The sequence below is a fragment of the Lynx canadensis genome, chromosome E1 (genome assembly GCF_007474595.2).
Source record: "Lynx canadensis isolate LIC74 chromosome E1, mLynCan4.pri.v2, whole genome shotgun sequence".
Taxonomy (NCBI): Eukaryota; Metazoa; Chordata; class Mammalia; order Carnivora; family Felidae; genus Lynx; species Lynx canadensis.
In genome coordinates, this window is record NC_044316.2 from 14548751 (window position 1) to 14573353 (window position 24603).

At 41.4% G+C, this 24603-nt stretch overlaps 2 protein-coding genes across 4 annotated transcripts in view; one reads left to right on the plus strand and one right to left on the minus strand.

The window, feature by feature from the left end:
- Positions 1–5013, minus strand: part of RPA1 (replication protein A1) — a 76669-nt gene extending 71656 nt beyond the window's left edge. The window contains exon 1 of the mRNA XM_030295043.2: positions 4863–5013. Within this exon, the coding sequence (XP_030150903.1) occupies positions 4863–4895 (33 nt within the window). The 5' untranslated portion in view covers positions 4896–5013. The remainder of the gene's footprint in view (positions 1–4862) is intronic.
- A 158-nt stretch (positions 5014–5171) lies between these two features.
- The window catches only part of SMYD4 (SET and MYND domain containing 4), a 68472-nt gene continuing 49040 nt past the window's right edge, over positions 5172–24603 (plus strand). The window contains exons 1-3 of one of the 3 annotated variants that reach the window (XM_030295041.1): positions 5172–5401; positions 6516–6661; positions 23872–24016. In XM_030295041.1, coding sequence (XP_030150901.1) covers positions 6528–6661; positions 23872–24016 — 279 coding nt within the window. In that variant the 5' untranslated portion in view covers positions 5172–5401; positions 6516–6527. The remainder of the gene's footprint in view (positions 5402–6515; positions 6662–23871; positions 24017–24603) is intronic. The other 2 variants (XM_030295042.1, XM_030295040.1) reach the window with 2 other exon arrangements.

Consider the following 24603-nt stretch of genomic DNA (forward strand, 5'->3'; position numbering starts at 1 on the left):
ATCTACTCCTGAAATCATGATTGCACTATACGCTACCTTGGATGTAAATTTTAAAAAATAATAAAAACCACATGCATATATTAACTTATTACTGTTTAATTTGTGTCATCATAAATAGTGCATATAAGATTAAATCTTCTGGGACATATAACATGATATGTACATTTAAAATAAAATTGCCTCGGACACCTTGGCTCAGTACATTGAGCATCCAACTCTTTGATTCTGGCTCAGGTCATGATCTCGCAGTTTGCAGGATCCAACCTCACACTGGGCTCCATGCTGGGTTGGAGCCTGCTTGGGATTCTCTCTCTCCACCCAACCCCCCACCCTCCCGCTGTGTGTGTCTGTGTGTCTGTGTCTCTCAAAATAAATTTTAAAAACATTAAAAAAAATACAAAGCAACAACCCAATTAAAAAATGGGCAAAAGACTTTAGAATAGACATTTTCCCAAAGACATAGAGATGGCCAACAGATACATAGGATCCTCAACATCACTAATCATCATAGGAATGCAAATCAAAATCACAGATTGGCTACTATCAAAAAGACAAAAAATATGAAGTGTTGGCAAAGATGTGGACTAAAGGGAACTCTGGTACACTGTTGGTGGGGAATGTAAATTGGTGCAGTCACAACAGAAAACAGTGTGGAGGCCCATCAAAAAAATAAAAATCAAACTACCATATGACCCAGCAATTCCACTTCTGGGTAGGTACCTGAAGAAAATAAAAATACCAATTCAAAAAGACATATGCACCATTATGTTCAAAAAGCATTATTTACAATAGCAAAGATAAGGAAGGAAACCACATGTCCATAAATAGATGAACAAAGATACAGACACAGACACACACACACACACAGAGAGGAATATTACTCAACCATAAAAAAGAAAGAAATTTTGCCATTTGTGACAACATGGTTAGACCTAGACAGTATTATGCTAAATGAAATAAGCCTGACAGAGAAGACAAATAACATGATGTCACTTACATGTTGAATCTATAAAATACAAAATAGAAACAGACAGAAACAGGGAACAAACTATTGATTACAAGAGTGAGGAATGATTGGGGCTGTGGGTGAAATTTGTGAAGAGGATTAAGAGGTTCAGGCTTCCAGATTTAAAAAAAGAAAAAAGGGTCATGGGGATGTAATGTACAACACAGGGAATTTAGTAACAATGTAATAACTTTGTATGGTGACAGACAGTAACCAGATTTATCATAGGGATCATTTCCTAACCTATAAAAATACCAAATCACTAAGATGAACACCTAAAACTAATAGAATATTGTGTGTCAATTGTACTTAAATTTAAAAAACTACAAACCAACAGAATGTAGTAGTCAAGGGCACATCCATCCAAATCTTCACCCCATTGACAAATTATTTAACCTCTCTGCACTTTAATTTCAGTGCAGATGCAGGTAATTATAAAAATCCACCTTATGGGGTTACTGTAAGTACTGACTATTATACATAAAGTATCTGGCACAATGGAAATGGCAAAAATATTAGTTCCCTTCTCCTTTCCTTATATTACCCAGTAACTTAAGATACAAAAGCTATTTATCCTGTTTACCACAGTAGTTACATGCATAATCTCTTCTTTTATGATGTTAGCTCTTGCCCCAAATCTCTCCTATTTATGTGTCAGCCCTTTGGGCCTGTGTCTTTTGAACTAAAATGATACTACTTGCTTTAGCTGAACTAAAATGATACTACTTGCTTTAGCTGATAATCAGATTTGGCAAAGGTGCTCCACACTCAGTCACCACAAACACAAAAATTTTTTTTGCCGGGTTACCTGGGTGGCTCAGTCAGTTAAGCGTCTGACTCTTGATTTCAGCCTAAGTCATGATCTCAGTTTGTGAGTTCAAGTCCCACATCAGGCTCTGCACTGACAGCAGGGAGCCTGCTTGGTATTCTCTCTCCCGATCTCTCTGCCCCTCTCCAGTTCATACATAAGTGCACTCTCTCTAAATAAATAAATAAATAAACAAACAAACAAACAAACAAACTGTAATAAAAGAATTTTTCTTCTTGGGGCATCTGGGTGGCTCAGTTGGTTAAGCATCTGACTTCAGCTCAGGTCATGATCTCATGGTCTGTGAGTCTGAGCCCTGCATCAGGCTCTCTGCTGTCGGCATAGAGCCCACTTCAGATCTTCTGTGTCCCCTGCCCCATCTCCCCCTCCCCCACTGGTTCTATCTCTCTCCCTCCCTCTCAAAAGTAAATAAATAGGGGCACCTGGGTGGCTCAGTCGGTCAAGGGTCCAACTTCAGCTCAGGTCATGATCTCCCGGTCTATGAGTTCAAGCCCCACGTTGGGCTCTCTGCTGTCAGCTCAGAGACTTCAGATCCTCTGTCTCCCTCTCTCTCTCTGTTCCCCTCCCCCACTCGTTCTCCCTCTCTCTCTCAAAATAAATAAATAAACTTTAAAAAAACCCACAGGTACTTTAAAATAATAATATTTTCTCTGACATAGGCCATAGCAACATCTTGCTGGCTATGTCTCATGAGGCAAGAGAAAGAAAAGCAAAAATAAACTATTGGGACTACATCAAAACAAAAAGTTCCTGCCCAGCTAAGGAAACAACAAAACTAAAAGGCAACCTACTGAATTAGAGAAGATATTTGCAAATGACATCCAATAAAGGCTTAGTATCCAAAGTATATAAAAAACTGATACAACTCAACACCAAAACCCAAATAATCCAATTTAAAAATGGGCAGAAGATATGGACAGACGTTTCTCCAAGGAAGACATACAGATGGCCAACGTGCAAAAATGCTTAGTATTACTCATCATCAGGTTAATGCAAATCAAAACCACAATGAGATATCACCTCACACCTGTTTGAGGATAAGGTGAGAAAGGAATCCTCATGCACTGTTGGTGGGAATGCAAACTGCTGCAGCCACTATGGAAAACAGTATGGAGGTTCCTCAAAAAGTTTAAATAGAACTACCTTAGGATCCAGTAATGGCACTACTGGGTAGTTACCCAAAAAATATGAAAACACTAATTCAAAAGGATATATGAACCCCATGTTTACTGCAGCATTATTTACAATGGTCAAATTATGGAAACAGCCCAAGTGTCCATTGGTAAATGAATGGATAAAGAAGATACGGTACGTATATATATATGATGGAATATTATTCAGCCATAAAAAAAGAATGAAATCTTGCCATCTGCAACAACATGGATGGAGCTAGACGGTATAATGCTAGGCGAAATAAGTCAGTCAGAGAAAGACAAATACCATACGATTTCACTCATGTAGAACTTAAGAAACAAAACAAATGAGCAAATGAAACAAAGAGAAAGAGAGAGAGAGAGACAAACCAAGAAACGGGCTCTTAATTATAGAGAACTGACGGTTACCAGAGAGGAGGTGGTGGGGGGATGGGGGAAATAGGTGATGGGGATTAACAGTGCACTTATCATGATGAGCACTGAGTAATGTATAGAATTGTTGAATCACTATATTGTACACCTAAAACTAACAGAAGTATGTTAACTACACTAGAATTAAAATTTAAAAAAAAAAACTTTTTTAAAGCTGGAAAGGAAGCAAGAACAAGAGGGAATATGCAATGATGGGAATGGGGGGGGGGGGTACACTGAGTGGAAGTGAGTAGTCCAGGCAAGAAATGATGATGCCAGAGTGGATGAAAGAGAAGTAGATGGATTTAAGAGAAATGTGTGGAGGTAAAACCAAATTTGGTGATGGACTAGACATCTAAAGTGATGGGAGTCTGCAAGAAGAATGATTCCACAATTTCGGGCTAGCATACCTTAGTGGATAATGGTGCCATTCATCTCTATAGGGAACACCAAGAGGCCCCAACTTACTAAAATAATGGATCTACTTTGGGATATGTTGAATTTAAAATCTCTTTGAGGTATCGGGTGGGCAGACAGAAAATAGGTTTGTCTTTCAGATAAAGGTGGCTACAGAGGTGCCTGGGTGGCTCTGTTAGGCAACTTACTCTTCGTTAAGTCACAACTCACAACTTGTGAGTCCAGGCCCCGCATGAGCCCTGCACAGGGCTCTGTGCTGACAGCCCAGAGCCTACTTGGGATTCTCTGTCTCCCTCCCTCTCTGCCCCTCTCCCGCTAGCGTTCTGTCTCTCAAAAATAAATAAACAAAAAATTTTTAAAGGTGGTTCCGGACAAAGACACTTGTGTGCAACTGACATATAGATGGTAATGGTATGTCTTGGTAGAAGAGGGCCTAGAACATAACCTTGAGTAAACAACCTACAATGAGGGACCTGCAAACAAGACGAGGAAAGATCGGGCAAGCCAAGCCAAAAAAGCCGAAACATTAAGTTAAGAAGTAATGCTCAACACACTCAAACGCTGCTGAGAACTCTGTTGGTTAAGTTGAAAACTCAAAAGTGGCTGTTGAATTTAACGACTAGGAGGCACTGTTAACTTCAGCCAGCGTTCTTTCTATAGCGATCGAAGGGAACGAAGGATTGGAGTCTGTTAATGGGTTAACCCGAGGTGTGCTGAAACGACAACTCTCGAGAAGTTTGCTGTGGACAAGGGGAGGGGAGGAGACAGAGACTAGCCAAAGGAGGGAGATGGAGGACAAACAAGTTCATTTTGCTTCGTTTTCTTAAGTACAAAAAACACGGGCATATTTAAAAGAGGACAGGAAAACTCCTTCGAAGAGAGGGTGATGATTTTAGGGAGTCACCCGACGGTTTCCTGTCCCACCCCCGTTATCTTCTCCCGCGTTCTCTCCCCATAGCCTCCAGCCTCTCTCTCCTTCTCCACCCCGACACGGCCAGGGCCCACAGCTACCCCGCGGCCCGCTGGCCCGCAGGCGTCTCCTCACCGCAATGGCCCCCTCGCTCAGGTGGCCCACCATGCCTTCGCCGCACCAACTCCCGCGCTCCGGATCCTCCGCAGCCCCTGTTTCACTCCCGGGGCCCCGCGCGCTCCAAAGCTATTGGGCCAAGGAGCTACAGGCACCACCCCCGCTTTCCGACATGCGCAGGGCACGGAGGCGGGCTTAAGGGCGGAGCAGCCACCGCGTTGGCCGAGGAGCTGCGAGCAGCCCACGTGACACGCCTGAGCACAGGTTCAGGACCTAGTCTCCCAATGCGGCCTAGGGGCGGGGCCTGGGCCGCGGGGCGCGCGGAGGATGACGCGAGCGCTAACCAAGGGCGCGAGGTGCAGTTCCGGAAGCTTGCCGAGAGGCTTCTTGGTGGAAAGCCTGGCTCGGCCTTTGGCGGGCCGACTGGAAGAGAGAGCTGTTCCCTGATAACCCTGCTGCTGACCATAGTCAAGCAGTAGCTTGACTACTTTCTCAACCCAGGGCGGAGCTCCCGCCGGTGCTAGACCTTGAGCTTGGCACAGTGGGGATCTCTGAAGGTAAATAGAATCCAGTCCCTGCCCTCAGAGGAGAGTATGGTCTGTCCAGGGAGTTACCACAGTGAGTGGTCCTCACTCCAAGTAGACCTGATATGGGCCTCAGGAGAGACACGAAGTGTGCTGCGATCACAGATGGAAAATCAGGGAAGGCTTCCCAAAGGAGGTGCCATTCAAACTGAGCCCTGAAGGGTGTGTGCAGGTTTGTCAGGTGAACTGTAAGTGAGGATAAGGATGCGCCTGGATGAATGCGAAACCTATACACAAACTAGAGAGGTGAATAGCCTGGCAAGCTGGGGATAGCTTTAAGTAGCTCAGGATAGTGGGTTACAGAGGAAGATGACTTAGGCATTAGAAAATGAGCCAGGGGTAGGGATGCCTGGGTGGCTCAGTTAAGCATCTGACTCTTGATTTTGGCCCAGGTCACGATCTATCTCACAGTTGGTGAGTTCAAGCCGTTTGTCAAGCGCCTCGCTGACAGTATTGAACCTGCTTGGGAGTCTCTGCCCCTCGCCTCCTCGCTCTTTCAAAATAAATAAATAAATTTTGAAAAAAAGGAAGAAAACAAGCCCCAGGTCAAATAGTGAAGGATTTGTACTGGGCTTCCCTAAATGCTTGGAGGAGCATTGATTAATTTAAGGCAGAGGATGGACATCTGTCTCAATATGAAGGATGAATTGAATTTAGAAAGCCGGGTAGGGGACTGAGGGCATGGAAACTAATTACGCCAGACAAGAGATGGTGAGGACTTGAACTAAAGGAATGTGGGGATTGAAAGAAAAAAACTGAACTATACATAGAAACATTTGTTAATTTAATAGTTGCTGAGAAGAGAGAAAGAAAAACCTGGGATGTCTCGGTTTCTGACTTGAGCATCTTGGGAGATGGAGGTCTAAGAGGCAAGCGTCCTTTGTGGAACAAAGTAGGCCTTCAATAAATATTTCTGAATAAAAGGATGTTCAGTGTGAGAGAATATAGATCCTCAGCATGTAAAGTACAGAAAAAGACCACAAGAATTGATTTGGTTGTTTCCCATTTGCTTGAGTGAAATCTTGATTTTTCTAGGGTTGTGCATTTGTAGAAATCTGAATTCTTTATTTTCTTGTTCATTTTATAGACCTAAAGTAGGATGGATCTGCCTGTGGATGAGTGGAAATCATATGTATTTCAGAAGTGGTCTTTGCTCCCGAAGTCCATTCAGGTCACGATCTCTACCGCAGAGACTTTGAGCGATATCTTTCTTCACTCCTCTTTGCTTCTTCAGTAAGTGAATGAAAGCTTTAACCTGGGAAATGTTGGTCTCGAAAATGTTCTCTTTTGTCATTTTCTCTCAATTTCTATCTCTTTTTCATGGAAGGATTAAGTTCAGATTTTTTACATTTTGGAGCATTCAGCAGTTCTTGCTATTTCCAGTTTTCCCTAACCTACTGTTATAGAACAGACAAGATAGCTTTTTTGGTGTTTTGGTTTCAATAAGCAATGCTGTGCTGTGGAAAGTAGGCTGTGAACTTTGCCATCTCCCAAAAGATATAGTGGAGATTTACTAGCTGCATATAGAAATTTATAAGTGCTCACATTTAGAAAGGACTTTAGAAGTCATATATTCAAACTCTTTTGACTACCATCCTCAATAAGAAATTCTATTTTATATCATAACCTAGTACATACATACGTATACAGAAAATTACAACAAGAGTTTCCCTAAACTTCATTCAGCGAATTTTTATTGATCACCTGTTTTGTGTCAGACACTGTGCTATATGCTTAGTGAACAAAAAATACATCAATGAGGGGTGCCTGGCTGGCTCAGTCAGTAGAGCATGTGACTCTTAATCTCAAGGTCATTCAAGCTCCACATTGGGCAGTAGAGCTTACTTTAAAAAAGGAGGAGGGGGGTTGGTGTGCGGGCCTGGGTGGCTCAGTCAGGTAAGCATCCGACTTCAGCTTAAGTCATGATCTCACGGTTTGTGAGTTCAAGCCCTGCGCTGGGCTCTGTGCTGACAGCTCGGAGCCTGGAGCCTGCTTTGGACTCTGTGTCTCCCTCTCTCTCTGCCCTTCCCCTGTTTATGTTCTCTCTCTCTCTCTCTCTCTCTCTCTCTCTCAAAAATAAATAACCATTAAAAATTATTTTTAAATAAATAAAATTTATTTAAAAAAAATTTTTTTGGGGGCGCCTGGGTGGCGCAGTCGGTTAAGCGTCCGACTTCAGCCAGGTCACGATCTCGCGGTCCGCGAGTTCGAGCCCCGCGTCAGGCTCTGGGCTGATGGCTCGGAGCCTGGAGCCTGTTTCCGATTCTGTGTCTCCCTCTCTCTCTGCCCCTCCCCCGTTCATGCTCTGTCTCTCTCTGTCCCAAAAATAAATAAAAACGTTGAAAAAAAAAAATTAAATAAAAAAAAATTTTTTTTTAACGTTTATTTATTTTTGAGAAGAGAGAGACAGAGCATGAACGGGGGAGGGGCAGAGAGAGAGGGAGACACAGAATCTGAAACAGACTCCAGGCTCTGAGCTGTCAGCACAGAGCCCGATGCGGGGCTCGAACTCACGGACTGCGAGATCATGACTTGAGCTGAAGTAGGACGCTTAACCGACTGAGCCACCCAGGCGCCCCTAAATAAATAAAATTTAAAAAGGGGGGTGCCTGGGTGGCTCAGTCAGGTAGGCAACAGACTCTTGATTGTGCAGAGGCTGCTTGGAATTCTCTCTCCCTCTCTGCCCCCCCACCACGTGCACATGCTCACTCTCTCTCAAAATAAATAAACTTAAAAAAAAGAAAACCTTACCACTTAAAAAGAAAGAAAGAAAAATACATTAGTGAATCCAAAATAGACACAGAGCCTTACCCTTGAGGAGCATAATTGTGGCAAGGAGAGACAGACAATAAACATAAATAAGCACATATAAGGATATAGTATGTTAAAGGTGCTAAGAATAGTAGAAAAAAAACAAAAATAGAACAAGATAAGGGAAACAGGCAGTGCCAGGAGTGAGAGTGCAGGTTGTGGTATTAAACAGTGTGATCAGGGGCACCTGGGTGACTAAGTCAGTTAAGTGTCCGACTTTGGCTCAGGTCATGATCTCACTTTATGAGTTCGAGCCTCTCATCAGGTGCTATGCTGACAGTGCGGAACCTGCTTGGGATCCTGTCTCTCTCTGACCCTCCCCCATTTGTGCTCACTCTTTCTCTCTTTCAAAAATAAATGAATAAACTTAAAAAAAAAAACACCTCTGAATAAATAGTGTGATCAGATATGGTCTCATTGAAAAAGTGGAAGTTGAGCAAAGTCTTGGAGATACAGGAGTTAACAAATTAGATATTTGAGAGAAGAGTACTCCAGACAGAGATCCCAAGGTGGGATGTGTCTGGCATGTTTAAGCAACAGCAAGAAGACTAGTGTGCATGAACAGAGTAAACCAGAGGGAGAGGAGCAGGAAATAATATCAAAGAGGTAATGAGACATGCATGGAGGTTGGGGGACAGCAGTGGTACAAGTCATGTTGGCCCTCCTACGTGCCTTTTCTTTTTACTCTGAGTAGGAAATTATTGCAAGGTGTGGTAGGCAGACTTCTAAAGATGATGCCCCCTCCCCAACACTCCCAAGTCAGTTGACCTTGATACACAATTATCTGAGTGGGTCTGACCTAATCAGGTGACCCCTTTAAAAGCAGAGCGTTTCTGGGGCGCCTGGGTGGCTTGGTCGGTTAAGCGTCCAACTTCGGCTCAGGTCATGATCTCACGGTCCGTGAGTTCAAGCCCCGCGTCGGGCTCTGTGCTGACAGCTCAGAGCCTGGAGCCTGTTTCAGATTCTGTGTCTCCCTCTCTCTCTGCTCCTCCCCTGTTCATGCTCTGTCTCTCTCTGTCACAAAAATAAATAAACGTTAAAAAAATTTTTTTTTAAATAAATAAAAATAAAAGCAGAGCGTTTTTCCCAGCTGGTAGCATAAAGGAACATCAAAAAGATTCAAACCATGAGATACGCATGTGCTTTTAATGACTTTAAAGATGGAGGGGGACCACATGACAAGGAATGCAGGCAACCTCTTCAAGCTAAGAGTAGTTCCTGGCTGATAGCCAGCAAGGAAGTGAGGACCTCAGACTTACAATCGGAAAGAACTGGCTTGATTTCAGCCTTGTGAAACCCTATTCAGAGAACTCAGCCAGACTCACCTGCACTTCTGATCAACAGACTGTGAGGATAATAAACGGGTGTTTTAAGCTGCTGAAGTTGTGGTAATTTGTTACCCAACAGTGGAAAACTAATTCCCAGGGTTTTGAGAGAACGATATGATTTGATTATATTTTAAAGCAGGGGTCAGCAAACTACAGCCTGCAGGGTAAATCCGTCCTGCTGCCTGTTTTATATGACCATCACTAAGAACGGTTTTTTACAGATAAGCATTTACAGTTGATTTGATCATTTGGGAACACTGGCTTTGAATCCCAATTAAGTAAAATTCATTAAAAAAAAAAATCCATTCTCATTAGTAGACCTATATTACGCAGGGTGCCTGGCCTGCTCAGTCAGAAGAACTTGTGACTCTTGATCTCGGGAAGGGGGGCCAGAGGATGGGGGGGGGAGGGACCAACTTAAAAAAAAAAAGTAGACTGGTATTACAAGACATTATACTCAATTATTTTTTAAGTTTTATCAATAAAAATTTATAGAAATTTGTTTTCTCTTTTCTTATAGAGCTACCTCTGTAAGAGCCTCAATTTTACCTCTTGGCCCACAAAACCTAAATATTTACTCTCAGACTCTCCACAGACAAAGTTTGCTAACTCCTGTTTCAAGGGATTACTCTGTTGAGGATAGACTATAGGACAAGCAAGGGTGGAATTAGAGAAACCTGTTGGGAGGCTGTCGCATTAATCCAGGTGAAAAATGAAGTGATGATAATTTGGACCAGAGTGGTGGTCGGGGGGGGGGTTGACGAGAAATGGTTGGATTCTGAAAGTAGACTTCATAGCATTCACCTGGGAAGACTGCTTTGGAACAGTTTTGGAAAAGAAGATCAGGGGTTCCCAGTTCAGTTTGAGATGTCTAGTAGACATCCAGGTGGAGGTGTCTAAGTCAGCACGACATTTAGGAGAGAGCGCTGGGCTGGAGATAGAAATTTGGGAGTCATACATGGTATTTTGAGTTGCAGACTGGGTAAGTTCACCATGGTAGAGAGTATAAATGCTTACTGCGTATGATGTGCCTTGATATTTTCCTTTCTATTTATCTCATTTAAAAAATAATCAAGACCCACTAAACTGATTTCATGACCCACTGAGTCATGACCTACAGTTTGAAAAATAATGTCTAAATCTTTATGGGATCTGTGGATTCCTTTTACAGAGTTTCTAAAAATGATAGACAACTATTGATGAAAATAGTAATGGTAGCAGAGTTATCCCAAGGTAGTTGGATATGGCTTACTAACACCAAGATGTCCTAATCCACAAGAATCATTTGAAGTTTTGGTGCATGGAAAGGAATATAAATGAAGAGGGTTTGCTTGGTCATTTACTATTGGAGTTCCTCAAGACTCCAACCTAGGCTCTTTTTCCTTTCCACTCTGTATCCTCAACTGATACAGTCTCATGTACACCCATGACATCAATTACCTCCTCTGTATGTTGATTATCTTTAAAATTTTATGTCCAGCCCTCACCTCCCTTCTGAGACTCAAATCTCGAAATCCAGCTGACTACTTAAAAGTCCCAAAGATACTTAAAATTGAACATATCCAGAGGCAACTGGGTGGCTCAGTTGGTTGAGCGCCTGACTCGATTTTGGCTCAGGTCATAATCTCATGGGTTTGTGAGTTCAAGCCCCACGTGGGTCTCCACACTAAGCATGGAGCCTGCTTGGGATTCTCTCTCTGCCTCTTTCTCTCCCCAACCCCCCGACTCTTTTTCTCTCTCTCGCTGAAAAAAAAAAAACATTCAACATATTCAAAATCAAACTCACAGTCCCTTCCAGTGGTCCCTATCTTAGTGAATTGCACTACCTTATTTCAGTTCTTAAAGCTAAGAACCTAGGAACCATTCTATATTTAAAAATAATTCATGGTGAGGAGGGGCATCTGGCTGGTTCAGTTGGTGCAACCTGCAAATCTTAATCTTGGGGTTGTGAGTTTGAGCCCCGTGTTGGGTATGGTGATTAATTAAAAATAAAAACTTTAAAAAATTGTTTTTTTAAATAGATAAATACAACTCACAGGGCTCCTGGCTGGCTCAGCTGGTAGAACATGTGACTCTTGATCTTGGGGTTGTAAGTTTGAGCCCCATGTTGGATGTAGATTTACTTAAAAATAAAATCTTTAAAAAAAGAAATAAATACATAAATAAAAACAAAATCTTAAAAAAAACAAAAACAAAAAAATAGCTCATGAGGGGTGTCTTGCTGGCTCAGTCAGTAGAGCATGCAACTCTTGATCCCAGGGTTGTGAATTCAAGACCTACATTGGGTGTAGAGATTACTAAAAAATAATAATAATAAATAAGCTTTTAAAAAATAATTAAATTAAATATAAAATAAGAACTCATGATCACATGATAGTAGTACAAATGGAAAGATGGGCAAATGGAGGTAAATTGTTGTAAGGTTCTTCCATTGTTTGGGAAATGGCAAAAGTACTAACTGAAGATAGTAAATAAATCAAGGATTCATTTTTTAATCTCCAGGATAACCACAAAACAAATATTTAAACATTTATAATAAGAGGTGCCTGGGTGGCTCAGTTGATTTAACTTCTGACTCTTAATTTCATCTCAGGTCATGATCCCAGGGTCATGGGATCGAGCCCTGCACTGGGCTCCATGCTGAGCCTGGAGTCTGCTTGGGATTCTCCCTCTCTCTCTCTCTCTCTCTCGCTCTCGCTCTCGCTCTCCCCCCCCCCCCCCCGCTCATGCGATCTCCCTCTCTCAAAAAAAACAAAAAAACAAAACAAAAAACTGTGATAATCTCCCTCTTTTCCTGTGTGGTATATATAATACTACATAATACATCCCAAAGTTGTCTGCATCCTAATTCCTGGAATTTGTGAATGTGTTAGGTTACATGGTAAGGAGAAATTAAGTTTGCAGATGGAATTAAGGTTGTTAACAAGCCAACTTTAAGATAGGCAGAGTAGCCTGGATTACCCATTAGCCCAGTGTAATCACAAGAATCCCTGAAAGTGGAGAAAGGAAGCAGAAGAGTCCGAGGGAGACATAACTATGAAAGAATTGTCAAGAGAGATGCAGGATTGCCGGTTTTGAAGGTAAAGAAAGAGAGCCACGAGCCAAAGAATGTAGGCAGCTTCTAGAAACTGGAAAAGGTGAGGCCACAGAGTCTCCCCTGGAGCCAGAAAGCAACATGTCTTTACCAACACCTTGATTTTAGCCTACTGAGACCCATGTCGGAACTGTAAGAGAACACATTTTTGTTTGTATCAAGCCACTAATTTTGTAGGAATTTGTTACAGCAGTGACAAAAAACCAACACGTTCCCTTTACCTCCCTAATCAAAATTACTATCAGTAGCTAGAATACTACCAACTGGTTCCCCAAATGCATACTTGCCTCCCTCCAAACTATTTCCTACACCACAACAGAAATCCTTTTTCAAAACACAAATCAGATTATATTGCTCTCACTTAAAATCTTTCAGGAGTTTCTTTCGCTCTTACAATAAAGACTAAAATTCTCAACCTAATGTAGCCAGTAAGACATTGCAGTCTGCCCATCGCCCGTGGCCTCCCCTTACCACACTCCTATTTCCAGCATATTGTTGACCTTCTTTCAGTTCTTTTTTCTTAATTTTTTTTTTCAACGTTCATTTATCTTTGAGACAGAGAGAGACAGAGCATGAACGGGGGAGGGTCAGAGAGAGAGGGAGACACAGAATCTGAAGCAGGCTCCAGGCTCCGAGCCATCAGCCCAGAGCCCGACGCGGGGCTCGAACTCACGGACCGCGAGATCATGACCTGAGCTGAAGTCGGACGCTCAACCGACTAAGCCACCCAGGCGCCCCATGACCTTCTTTCAGTTCTTAATGTACACTGTGCTTCTTGTCACGTGGCCTTTACTTCCTGTATCTCTTCTGCCTGAAATGCTTTCCCTGGCTTCTCTCTACTCCTCCGCACCCTAATTAAGTTCTACTTATCCTTCAGGGTCAGCCAGATCTTTCCTCAGGAAAGCCTCCTGAGTCCCAGCTCAGTATATATTAACAACGTCACGTAGCTTTCCTTTCCAGGTTCGTGTAATCATTTGATTGACGTCTGTCTTCACTATAGACTATAAACTCCATGAAGGCAAAGATGTTGTCTGTGTTTGTCTTTGTGTAGACAAGAGCAGTGCTGTGTCAAAACAAAACAAAACAAAAAAACAGGCATTTAATAAATACTGATTGAATGTCAATCTGGAAATGTCTAAAGCTCTTCACCAACTGGCACGTATTTATGCTCAATAGGACTCATACATGAGAGCCTCATATACATGCAGATACATAAACACCTTTCAGGTTCAATGTTAACGTCTTTATCCTTGTGCCAACAACTGCCGATAGTCTGGCACATAGTGGGCACTCAGATTTTAGTTGAATGAAATGATGAGTGCAGTGTTGAGCCTTGCCAGTTCAGGTACTAACCAAGTACAATTAACGTTTTACTTGTTTTGGGGTGGTTTTTTTTGATACTTGTTTTTCTTTATGATAAATGCTGACAAGATGCAAATTTATTCTCATCGTATTTGAAATGATATTTAATGAAGTTTAACGGGAAGGTTTCCCCTTTACCGTCTCTTCATTCAATTCTACAGAAACAGCCACAGTTTATTAGAATTTTCTGGTCCTTTTTGTGTATTCTCATACAATTGTAGATATATCTACATTTCTTTTTCTTTATTCTGTCATATTATGTGCTTTGTTCTAGGAGGTTTTCTCCGATGTCACACCTTAATCTTTCTAGCAACCGCATGATATTGCTTATGTAGTTATACCACAATGTAGTTATTCTTTTCCCTGTTGAGGGGCAATTACATTATTTCCAAGTTGTTGCATTTTTACTGTTACAAACAATGCTGCAGTAAGCAACTTTTTTGTATGTTTTTGTACACATATTCTTCGAAGATAAATAGCTGTATCAGTCATTACGAGCATTTTATTTATTTTTTTATTATTGTTTTCAATGTTTATTTATTTTTGTAAGAGAGACAGAGAGCAAGTGGGGGAGGGGCAGAGAGAGAGGGAGACAGAATCTGAAGCAGGCTCCAGCCTCTGAGCTGTCAGTGCAGAGCCCGATACAGGGCTCGAACCCATGAACCATGACATCATGATCTGAGCTGAAGTTGGACATTCAACTGGCAGAGCCACCCAGGGCATTTTAAAATGTGATAAATACTGACAAATTGTCTTCCAAAAAGACATTACCGGTACTTTCCTATATCCACACCAGCACTAGAAAGCAGTAGTCTTTAATTCTGCCAGACTTCAGGACAAAAATATCTTGTTTTTGTTTTGTTTTGTTTTGTTTTGTTTTGCATTTTTCTAATTACTAGTGAAAGAATGCATTATTTCTGATGTTACAACCCATTTATATTTCTTATGCAAACTGTTCATTTGTGTCTTTTGCCTATTTTCCCTCTAGGTTGTCTGTCTTTCTCTTATGAATTTATAAGAGATCTTCAAAAATCTGGTCCTATAATTCTTTGCTATATTTGTGACTAATTTTCCCCCCAACCTATTATTTATCTTTACTTGCAGTGTTTTGCATTGTATATAAATTGTGCGTGCTTTAACTTCTATACACCTATATCTTTTTTTTTTTCTGGTTTCTGAGTTATGTGTCTTGCAAATAGTCTTTATTTTCTTCTAACTCCTTTTGTAGTTTTGTGTTTTAGTTTTGACTCAAAACTCCATCTGGAATTTATTTTTGTTCCAATTCTAGTATATGTGCTGCCGAAGCGAGCACTGGAATTTATTTTTGTATGTGATGTAAGAGAATGTGCTAACTTTTTTCCAGATGATTTTTCCTAGGCATTTATTGAATAGTCCGTGATATCCTTAGTGCCTCAAAACGCCATATTCGTTAAAAATTGAATTCCCACTTGCCACAAATTTGTTCCTAGACTCTATTTCTATGTCAAAACCAAAGGGTTTTTACTGTGACTTTATAGTATCATACTAGAATTCTTTCAGTTTCGAGTGACAGAAACCCAGCTCACATTAGGAAATTTATGCACTATGAAACTAGGATGTCCAAGGCAGATCTGTTTGCAAGCAGAGTTGTGTCCAGGGGCTCAGATGTCATCAGACTGTAGCTCTTCATCTCGCAGACAAACTGCACACCTGGCGGACATAATCAACACTGGTAGCCTTGGACACGTCCTGCAAGCTTAACAACCACAAGAAAAGAGGCCATCTTTCCTGAGAGTTTGGGCAGAAAAGGTCTAGATCAACCTAATTGTGGACTCCAGTCCACCTAATTTTGACTGCTTGATGCATCCTTTCAACCACAAGCGTGAGGCCTTTCTGATTGGCCAGGCCTATAGCACGGTGCTCAACCCTATTGCCAGATTGGGGTCTTCCCTACTTCAGCCACAAGAAATGGTTTCCTCCCTGAGATTTTATTACCAGAAGTGGAAGGAAGGAACACTAGAAAGCATGGAAGGCTCCTATAGATGTGGCTTTGCTGTCTGGTAGGCCAAGTTCCCACACACTCATATACTTCTTCTTTTTCAAGAATGTCTTGGCTAGGGGCGCCTGGTGGCCTAGTCGGTTAGGCGTCCGACTCCAGCTCAGGTCGTGATCTCACAGTTGGTGAGTTCGAGCCCCACGTCGGGCTCTGTGCTGTCGACAAAGAGCCTGCTTCGAATCCTCTGTCCCCCTCTCTCTCTCTGCCCCTCCCCCTGCGCTTGCACACGTGCTCTCTCTCTCTCTCTCTCTCTCGAAAATAAATAAATACTTTCTAAAAAATGTTGTTGGATGTTTGATGCAGATTGTGTTGAACTTACAGATTCATTTAGGGAGACTTGACACCTTTACAATGTTAAATTTCCTCCTCCAAGTAAAAGGTATGTCTTGCCATTTGCTTAGGGCTTCCTTCATATCCTTAAGTAAAGTTTTATCATTCTCTTTGTATAGGTCTTGCACATTCCCGCTTAGATTTATTCTTCCTTATTGTAAGATTATTGTTATCGTGAATAAGACTTTTTTTTCGCCCAATTACATTCTCTGACGATTGGTGTATAAAGGCTAGGAATTTTTGTATCCTACAGCTACCTGACTGTATTTCCACAATATTTTATTGTTTTTATGCCAATTCACTTGGAATTTTTAGGTAAGTAGCTATATCTGCAAATAGTAATCCTCCTTTCCAATATTTTTACCTCTCATTTTATCTTTTGATTATAACATTAGTTAGACCTCCAGTGCAGTATTGAATAGTAACAGCCATTTAGGACATTTGCCATAGGTTTACAGTACATACCCATTTTTAATTTAAGGAAGTTGTCTATATCATAAATAGGTCTTGAATTTTTTTTTAATGTGTATTTTTTTTTTAATTTTTTTTTTCAACGTTTATTTATTTTTTTTGGGACAGAGAGAGACAGAGCATGAACGGGGGAGGGGCAGAGAGAGAGGGAGACACAGAATCGGAAACAGGCCCCAGGCTCTGAGCCATCAGCCCAGAGCCCGACGCGGGGCTCGAACTCACGGACCGCGAGATCGTGACCTGGCTGAAGTCGGACGCTTAACCGACTGCGCCACCCAGGCGCCCCTTTAATGTGTATTTTTGAGAGAGAGAGAGAGAGACAGAGTGTGAGTGGGAGAGGGGCAGAGAGAGAGGGGGAGACACAGAATCCAAAGCAGGCTCCAGCATCTGAGCTGTCAGCACAGAACCTGACGCGGGGCTCCAACTCACCGCAAGATCATGACCTGAGCCAAAGTTGGACGCTCAACTGACTGAGCCACCCAGGCACCCCCCAAAAAATTTTTTTAGGTATAGAATGTTCTTATTCTTAGCAGAGGTCTGCTGAAATGTGTAGAGGTGAACTTCTATGATGACTGTACTTACTTCAAATGGCTCAGAAAAAACATGTATATACAGACGTGTGGGAATTAACACACTATTGTTTCTCAGCTCCATTCTCAATCCTCTGTACTCTGTGGAACTTGATGCATTGCCAGCTGACTCCATGAGAGGCCCTCAGTAGGGCTCCAGAGACAGAAGGCAAGACTGGAAGAAGGAACTCAGTTCTGTCTGCTCCCTAATTAGCATCCACATGAAAAAAACACAGTTAGACTTTTCACCTTATACCATATATAAAAGCTAACTCAAAATAGCCCAAGGACCTAAACTTCAGAGCTAAAATTATAAAACCTTTAGAAGAAAACCTAAGGTGGAAGCTTATGACATTGGCTGGCAATGATTTCTAGGCTATAACAGCAAAGACACTGGCAACAAAAGTAGACAATTTTGAAAATTAAAACAGTTTGTGCATAAAAAGACAATTATCAACAGAGTAAAAAAGGCAACCCACAAAAGGGCACCTGGCTGGCTCAGTGGGTAGAGAGGACATGTGACTCTTGATCTTGTGTTGTGAGTTTGAGCCCTATGTTAGGTGGAGAGATTACTTAAAAAAATAAAAATAAAAGATTTTTTTTAAAAAAAGGCAAGCCACATAATGGGACGAAATATTAACAAATCACGTACCTGATAAGGAGAACTCCTAAAACTCAACAACAAGAGAGCAAACAACCTGATTTTAAAAATGGGCAAAGGATTTGAATAGAGATTTCTCCAAAAAGGATATATCAATAGCCAACAAGCACATGGAGAGGTGCTCTCTTTTTTTTTTTTATGTTTATTTATTTCTGAGAGAGAGAGGCAGACATGAGTGGAGCAGGGGCAGAGAGAGAGGGAGACACAGAATCCGAACCAGTCTCCAGGCTCCGAACTGTCAACACAGAGCCTGATGTGGGGCTCAAACCCATGAACCGCGAGATCATGACCTGAGCCAAAGTCAGACGCTTAACTGACTGAGCCACCCTGGCACCCCTGGAGAGGTGCTCTTAACATCACTAATAACTAGGGAAATGCAAATCCAAACTACAGTGAGATACCACCTCACATTCATTAGGATGGTTACTAGGAAAAAACAAACAAACAGAAAATAGCTCATGTTGGTGAGGATGCGGAGAACCTGGAGGCCTTGTGCACTGCTAGTGGGAATGTAAAATAGTGTAGCTACTATGGAAACCAGTGTCATTCCTCAAAAATTAAAACTAGAATTAATATATGGTCCAGCAACCCTACTTCTGCATGGATACCCCAGAGAATTGAAAACAGAACTCGAACAGATATTTGCACACCAGTGTTCATGGCAGTATTTTTCATAATAGCCAGAAATGGAAACAGCCCAAATGTTGTCCATCCACGGATGAATGGATAAACAAAATGTGGTATCTACATACAATAGAGTATTATTCATCCATAAGAGGAAATGAAATTCTTGTACATGCTACGACATGGATGAATCTGGGAACAGTATGCTAAGTGAAATTAGTTAGGCATAAAAAGGATAAATATTATATGATTCCACTTATCTGAGTTACCTAGAGTAGACATTCATAGAGACAGAACATAGAATAGAGGTTAGCAGAGGCTAGGAAGAGGGAGGAATGGGGAGTTATCAAATTATTTTTTTTTAAGTTTATTTATTTGTTTTTAGAGACACACAGAGCACAAGCAGGAGAGGGGTGGGGGGAGGGGGGGGACAGAGGATCCAAAGCAGGCTCTGTGCTGACAGCAGGGTGCCTGACATTGAATTTGAACTCACGAACCATGAGATCATGACCTGAGCCGAAGTCAGATGCTTTACCCACTAAGCCGCCCAGGCACCCCTGAGGAGTTATTTTTTAATGAGGACAGAGTTTTCAGTTTGGGATGGTGACAAAGTTATGGAAATGGATAGTGGTGACAATTGCATAATATTGTTAATGTACTTAATGCCACTGAACTGTATACTTAAAAATAGTTAAAGTGTCAATTTTGTCATGTGTATTTTACCACAGTAAAAATAATTAGAAAAATTGTTTTGGCGTACCTGGGTGGCTCAGTTGGTTGAGCATCTGACTTAGCTCAGGTCATGATCTCACGGTTTATGAGTTCGAGCCCTGCGCTGACAGTTTAGAGCCTAGAGCCTGCTTCAGATTCTCATTCTCTCTGCCCCTCCCCCACTTGTGCTCTGTCTCTCAAAAATAAATAAATGTAAAAAAAAAATTATTTGTTTTGGGGCACCTGGGTGACTCAGTCGGTATACTGTCCAACTCTTGATTTCACCTCAGGTCATGATCTCAGGATTGTGGGATCATGCTGGGTGTGAAGCCTGCTTGAGATTCTCTCTCTCCCTCTAACATTCTCTCTCAAAAAAACAAAAACAAAAACAATAGGGGTGACCAGGTGGCTCAGTGGGTTTAGCGTCCGACTTCAGCTCAGGTCATGATCTCACGGTTTGTGAGTTCAAGCCCCACATCAGGCTCTGTGCTGACAGCTCAGAGCCTGGAGCCTACTTCAGATTCTGTGTCTCTCTCTCTCTCTCTCTGTTCCTTCCACACTCACACTCTGTCTTTCAAAGAATAAATAAACATTAAAAAAATTTTTTTAATCTTCAAAATATATATATATAAATATATTTTTTAAGAAAGAAAAATTGTTTTATCTCACTTCCTCAAATTTTTTATCATACTATTCCAGAAGAAAATTTGGAATATGAAAAAGAAAAAGAACATCCATTTGCTTTTCAAAACTTTGAATCAATTACTGAGTTAACTTGGTGCCTGAAGAAAAGAATGAATTATTGCAGCTTAGTTCTTAATTGCACTAAAGAACAATTACACAACACTGAATTTATCATCATTTTGGATTAAGATAAAGAGTATCCATTGTTAGGCAAGAAGAGTTTTGCTATAATTATTATTCACCACAATCTTTTTTGCTTGAACTAGGATTTTCAGATTTACCCTAATTTGAAACAAAACAAAAACAAACAGGAAAAAAAACAACAGACTCTATGGTTCACCAGATATGCATAGGGTATTATCCTCGTATTGTTTTTAGACTGGAATAAACTTAGAACAGGCAAGCACGCCTTTTAAATTAAAATTTTTTAATTAAAATTTCTAATTTTCCTTTTTATATTATTTATTTTGATATTTTTCTATATTGTATCTAAATACTAATAAAATATTTGATATTAACTCATACATAGTAAAGATAACGTTTTGTGAAATTTCAATACATATGTACATAGACACATCAGACTGAATCACGGTGTAAAAGATATTTCTTATTATGGGTCTTTGTAAACAAAAATTTGAAAAACATTCTACACTTCTGATCTCAATTTCTTTGAGAAGAGATGCTTAAGAGAATTTTTAGTTTTCAGGGCACCTGGGTGGCTTAGTCAGTTAAGCTTCTGAGTGGGCTCAGGTCATGATCTCATGATTTGTGAGATTGAGCCCTGCGTCAGGCTCTGCACTGACAGCACAGAGCTTGCTTGGGATTCTCTCTCTCCTGCTATCTCTGCCCCTCCCCCACTCATGCTTGCTTGCTTACTCACTCTCTCAAATAAATACATATTTTAAAAATTAAAAAAAATTGGGGGGCACCTGGGTGGCTCAGTTGGTTGAGCGTCTGACTTCAGCCCAGGTCATGATCCCACGCTTTGTGGGTTTGAGCCCCACGTCAGGCTCTGTGCTGACGGCTCAGAGCCTGGAGCCTGCTGCTTCAGATTCTGTGTCTCTCTCTCTCTCTCTCTCTCTCTCTCTCTCTCTCTCTCTCTCTCTCTGCCCCTACCCCACTCTGTCTCTTTGTTTCCCAAAAATAAACAAAAACTTTTTTTAATGTTTATTTTTGAGAGAGAAAGAGAGAGCAAAAGCAAGGGGGGTGGGGTGGGGGAGCAGAGACAGAGGGAGACACGGAATCTGAAGCAGGCTCCAGGCTCTGAGCTGTCAGCACAGAGCCTGACACAGCTCAAATCCATGAACCGTGAGATCATGACCTGAGCCAAAGTTGGACGCTTAACCCACTGAGCCACATAGTCACCCCTAAAGAATTTTTTAAAAAGGGAATTTTTATTTTTCACATTATGCATATTTTACTTTCTTTACAGTTAAAGAGAGAGTCTAGGGTATTCTGTTTCTCCTTGTTGGCAGAATGGTGTATTCTCCGTTGCCAGTGTGTGTGTTTATTTGTGGGGTTTTTTATGTTTATTAATTTATTTTTGAGAGAGAGAGCAGAAGAGGAGCAGAACAAGAAAGAGAGAAAGAATCTCAAGCAGGCTTCGCATTGTCAACACAGCCAAATGCAGTGTTCAAACTCACAGACCGTGAGATCATGACCCCTGCCTAAACCAAGAGTTAGACACTTAGCCTTTTCAGGTTGAAATAATTTCAGAATTATTTGTAAAATAGTAATTTTACAATAGTAGTAGTAATTTTTACAATAAAATTTGTAAAAATAGTACAAATAATTGCTGTGTAATATACTTTGTTAAGTATATTTTAAAAAGTATATACTTTTAAGAAGTATATACTTTGTTAAGTATATTAAGTATAACAAAGTAATATACTTTGTTAAGTAACAAAAATTCAATCAAGTAAATTTTTTTAAGTTTATTTATGTATTTATGAGAGAGAGAGAGAGAGATTGAGAGAGAGAATACCAAGCAGGCTCCTAGCTGACAGCACAGAGCCCATGCAGGGCTCAAACTCACAAACTGTGAGATCATGACCTGAGCCAAAATCAGGAGTCAGACACTTAACCGACTGAGTCACCCAGATGCCCCAACCAAGAAAATTTTATTTTATTTTATTTTACTTTATTTTTATTTTTAAAAATTTTTAATGTTTATTTTTGAGAGAGAGAGAGCACGCATGCACACACGAGCATGGGGGAGGAGCAGATTGAGGGAGAGACAGGATCCCAAACAGGCTCCACTCTGACAGCAGAGAAACTGATGTGGGTCTCAAACTCATAGACTGCGAGATCATGACCTGAGCCTAAGTCAAATACCCCTCAACCAACTAAATTTTAATGATCCATTTGGCTTTGTTAATTGATTCATGAATTAAGCAGCATCCCAACTAGCAAGTAGAAGGGAGCTCCAAAGGGCTATGGAAAAGGGAAGGTTTTTAAAAGTAGAGGGACGCCTGGGTGGCTCAGTCAGCTAAGCCTCCAACTTTGGCTCAGGTCATGATCTCACAGTTCCTGGGTTTGAGCCTCTCGCCCAGTTCTGCGCTGACAGCTCAAAGTAGGGAGGATGTGGGTGCCTGGGTGGCTCAGTCGGTTAAGTGCCCCACTCTTGATTTCGGCTCAGGTCATGATCTCAGGGTCATCATATCATGGTCCTGATCTCACAGTCGTGAGATCTGAGCCCTCATCGGGCTCCTTGCTGACAGCTTGGAGCCTGCTTGAGATCCTCATTCATTCTCCCTCTCTCTCTCTCTCTCTCTCCCCCTATCTCTCTCTCTGTCTTAAAATAAACAAACATTTAGGGATGCCTGGGTGGCTTGGTTGGTTGGGCGTCTGACTTTTGGTTTTGGTTCAGGTGGTGATCTCACAGTTTGTGGTTTCTAGCCTCTTTGTGAGGCTCTTCGCTGACGGCAGGAGCCTGTTTGGGATTCTCTGTCTCCCTCTTTCTCTGCTCCTCTCTCCCTCTCTCTCTCTCAAATAAATAAATATTTAAAAATAAATAAATAAACTTAAAAAAATAAAGGTAGAGAGAGTGTGGAGAAAAAGGAAATTATTAGCAAAGAATCCATTGTTTTAGGCAAGGTCACCCTCCTAAGGCGAATGAATGGAAGGGGTCTGTCAGTAAACTTACTAGTGCTGACCAGTAAATTCCTATCTGGAGGTTAAAGGTTACATTTCTGGGGTCTTGCAACTGCAGTCAGCTTAGGTATTAAGTCTTGGTTTACTGACTTGGGTCCTTACCAAGTGATACCATTTGGAGCCTGTGACTTTCTTTTCAGTATTTTCTTTCAGATTCCCCAAGTGTTAATACTTTACTACATTTACTTTATGATTCATTTTCATTTTCTCTTTCTCTTTCCCTACCTCTCCCTCCCTCTTCCCCCTCTTTCCTCCTTCTGTCAGCCATTCACTCAAGTATTTTCAACACAGTTTAAGTGGAGAATACTCTGCTACAAAACCATGTATTATGTTATTCTCCACACCTAAGCTTTTTTATGATACATTATCGTAGGGGTGGTAATTATAAAATAAATAATTAGCATTCTGTCCTCTAAATAGAAATTCTGGTATCTATGCCTCTGAGGCCATAAGTCCCCCCCCCCCCATTCACATTACACGATACAGACAACCTCATGTGTCCCCGTGTTTTGCAGGTAGGTACTCACGACGTTTCAAGTGCAGTGGTTAAGGTACTTCCCTTGAAATAACAAATGTGTGCTTTTTTTGTTTTGTTTCTTTCTTCATGAAGACCCGAGGATGAGATGTTTTTACAAAATCTGTCTAGGGGCTACCTGGTGGAAAAGGACCCCAACGCTCCCCTTTTCTACAGAGAAGAAGGAAACAAAAAATTTCAGCAGAAGGATTATATGGGAGCCACAGTGCTGTACTCTAAGGTAAGGCACCGCATCTCAGCAGGAGGGGCTACCAACGATTCCGCGATTCCGCGATGCGTAGTTCTTCAGGTCACAGAACCTTACTGCTGACTTGTGTAGCCAGTGGTTCCCTTGTTTACAATTTGTGAACTGAATTTGAAAAAGAAAACTGGCAGAATTCTGCCGTTGGTTATATGCCAAAACAAAGGCATATACGCGTCCTGAATTCCATCAAGAAACTTCTATTCCTAAATTCTCTCAGATACCCTGTAGCAATAGGCTTATTGGGCCCATGGCTCTGCCTTGCCCGGGTCTGTCAGCTGTCACTGAATTGTGTGCCCTTTGTATTGATGAGGCTGTTGGTTTGATAGTCCCAATTTAGAGGCCAGCTAGGTGTTTGGTCAGCTGCAGTGTTCGCTTACAACCGGTATGACTTAGGTTAACTTGGAAAGGAAAATAAGCCCAACTGTCACAGCCTATTTAAATCCCATTTTGAAGGTTGTCAACAGATACAGCAGTACCTAGGAGATGACTACCACGATGAAGCAGATATCTCAATAAAGCTAGCCAAATGAATTTCTTGGCTTCCCAGTTATGTTCACACTACA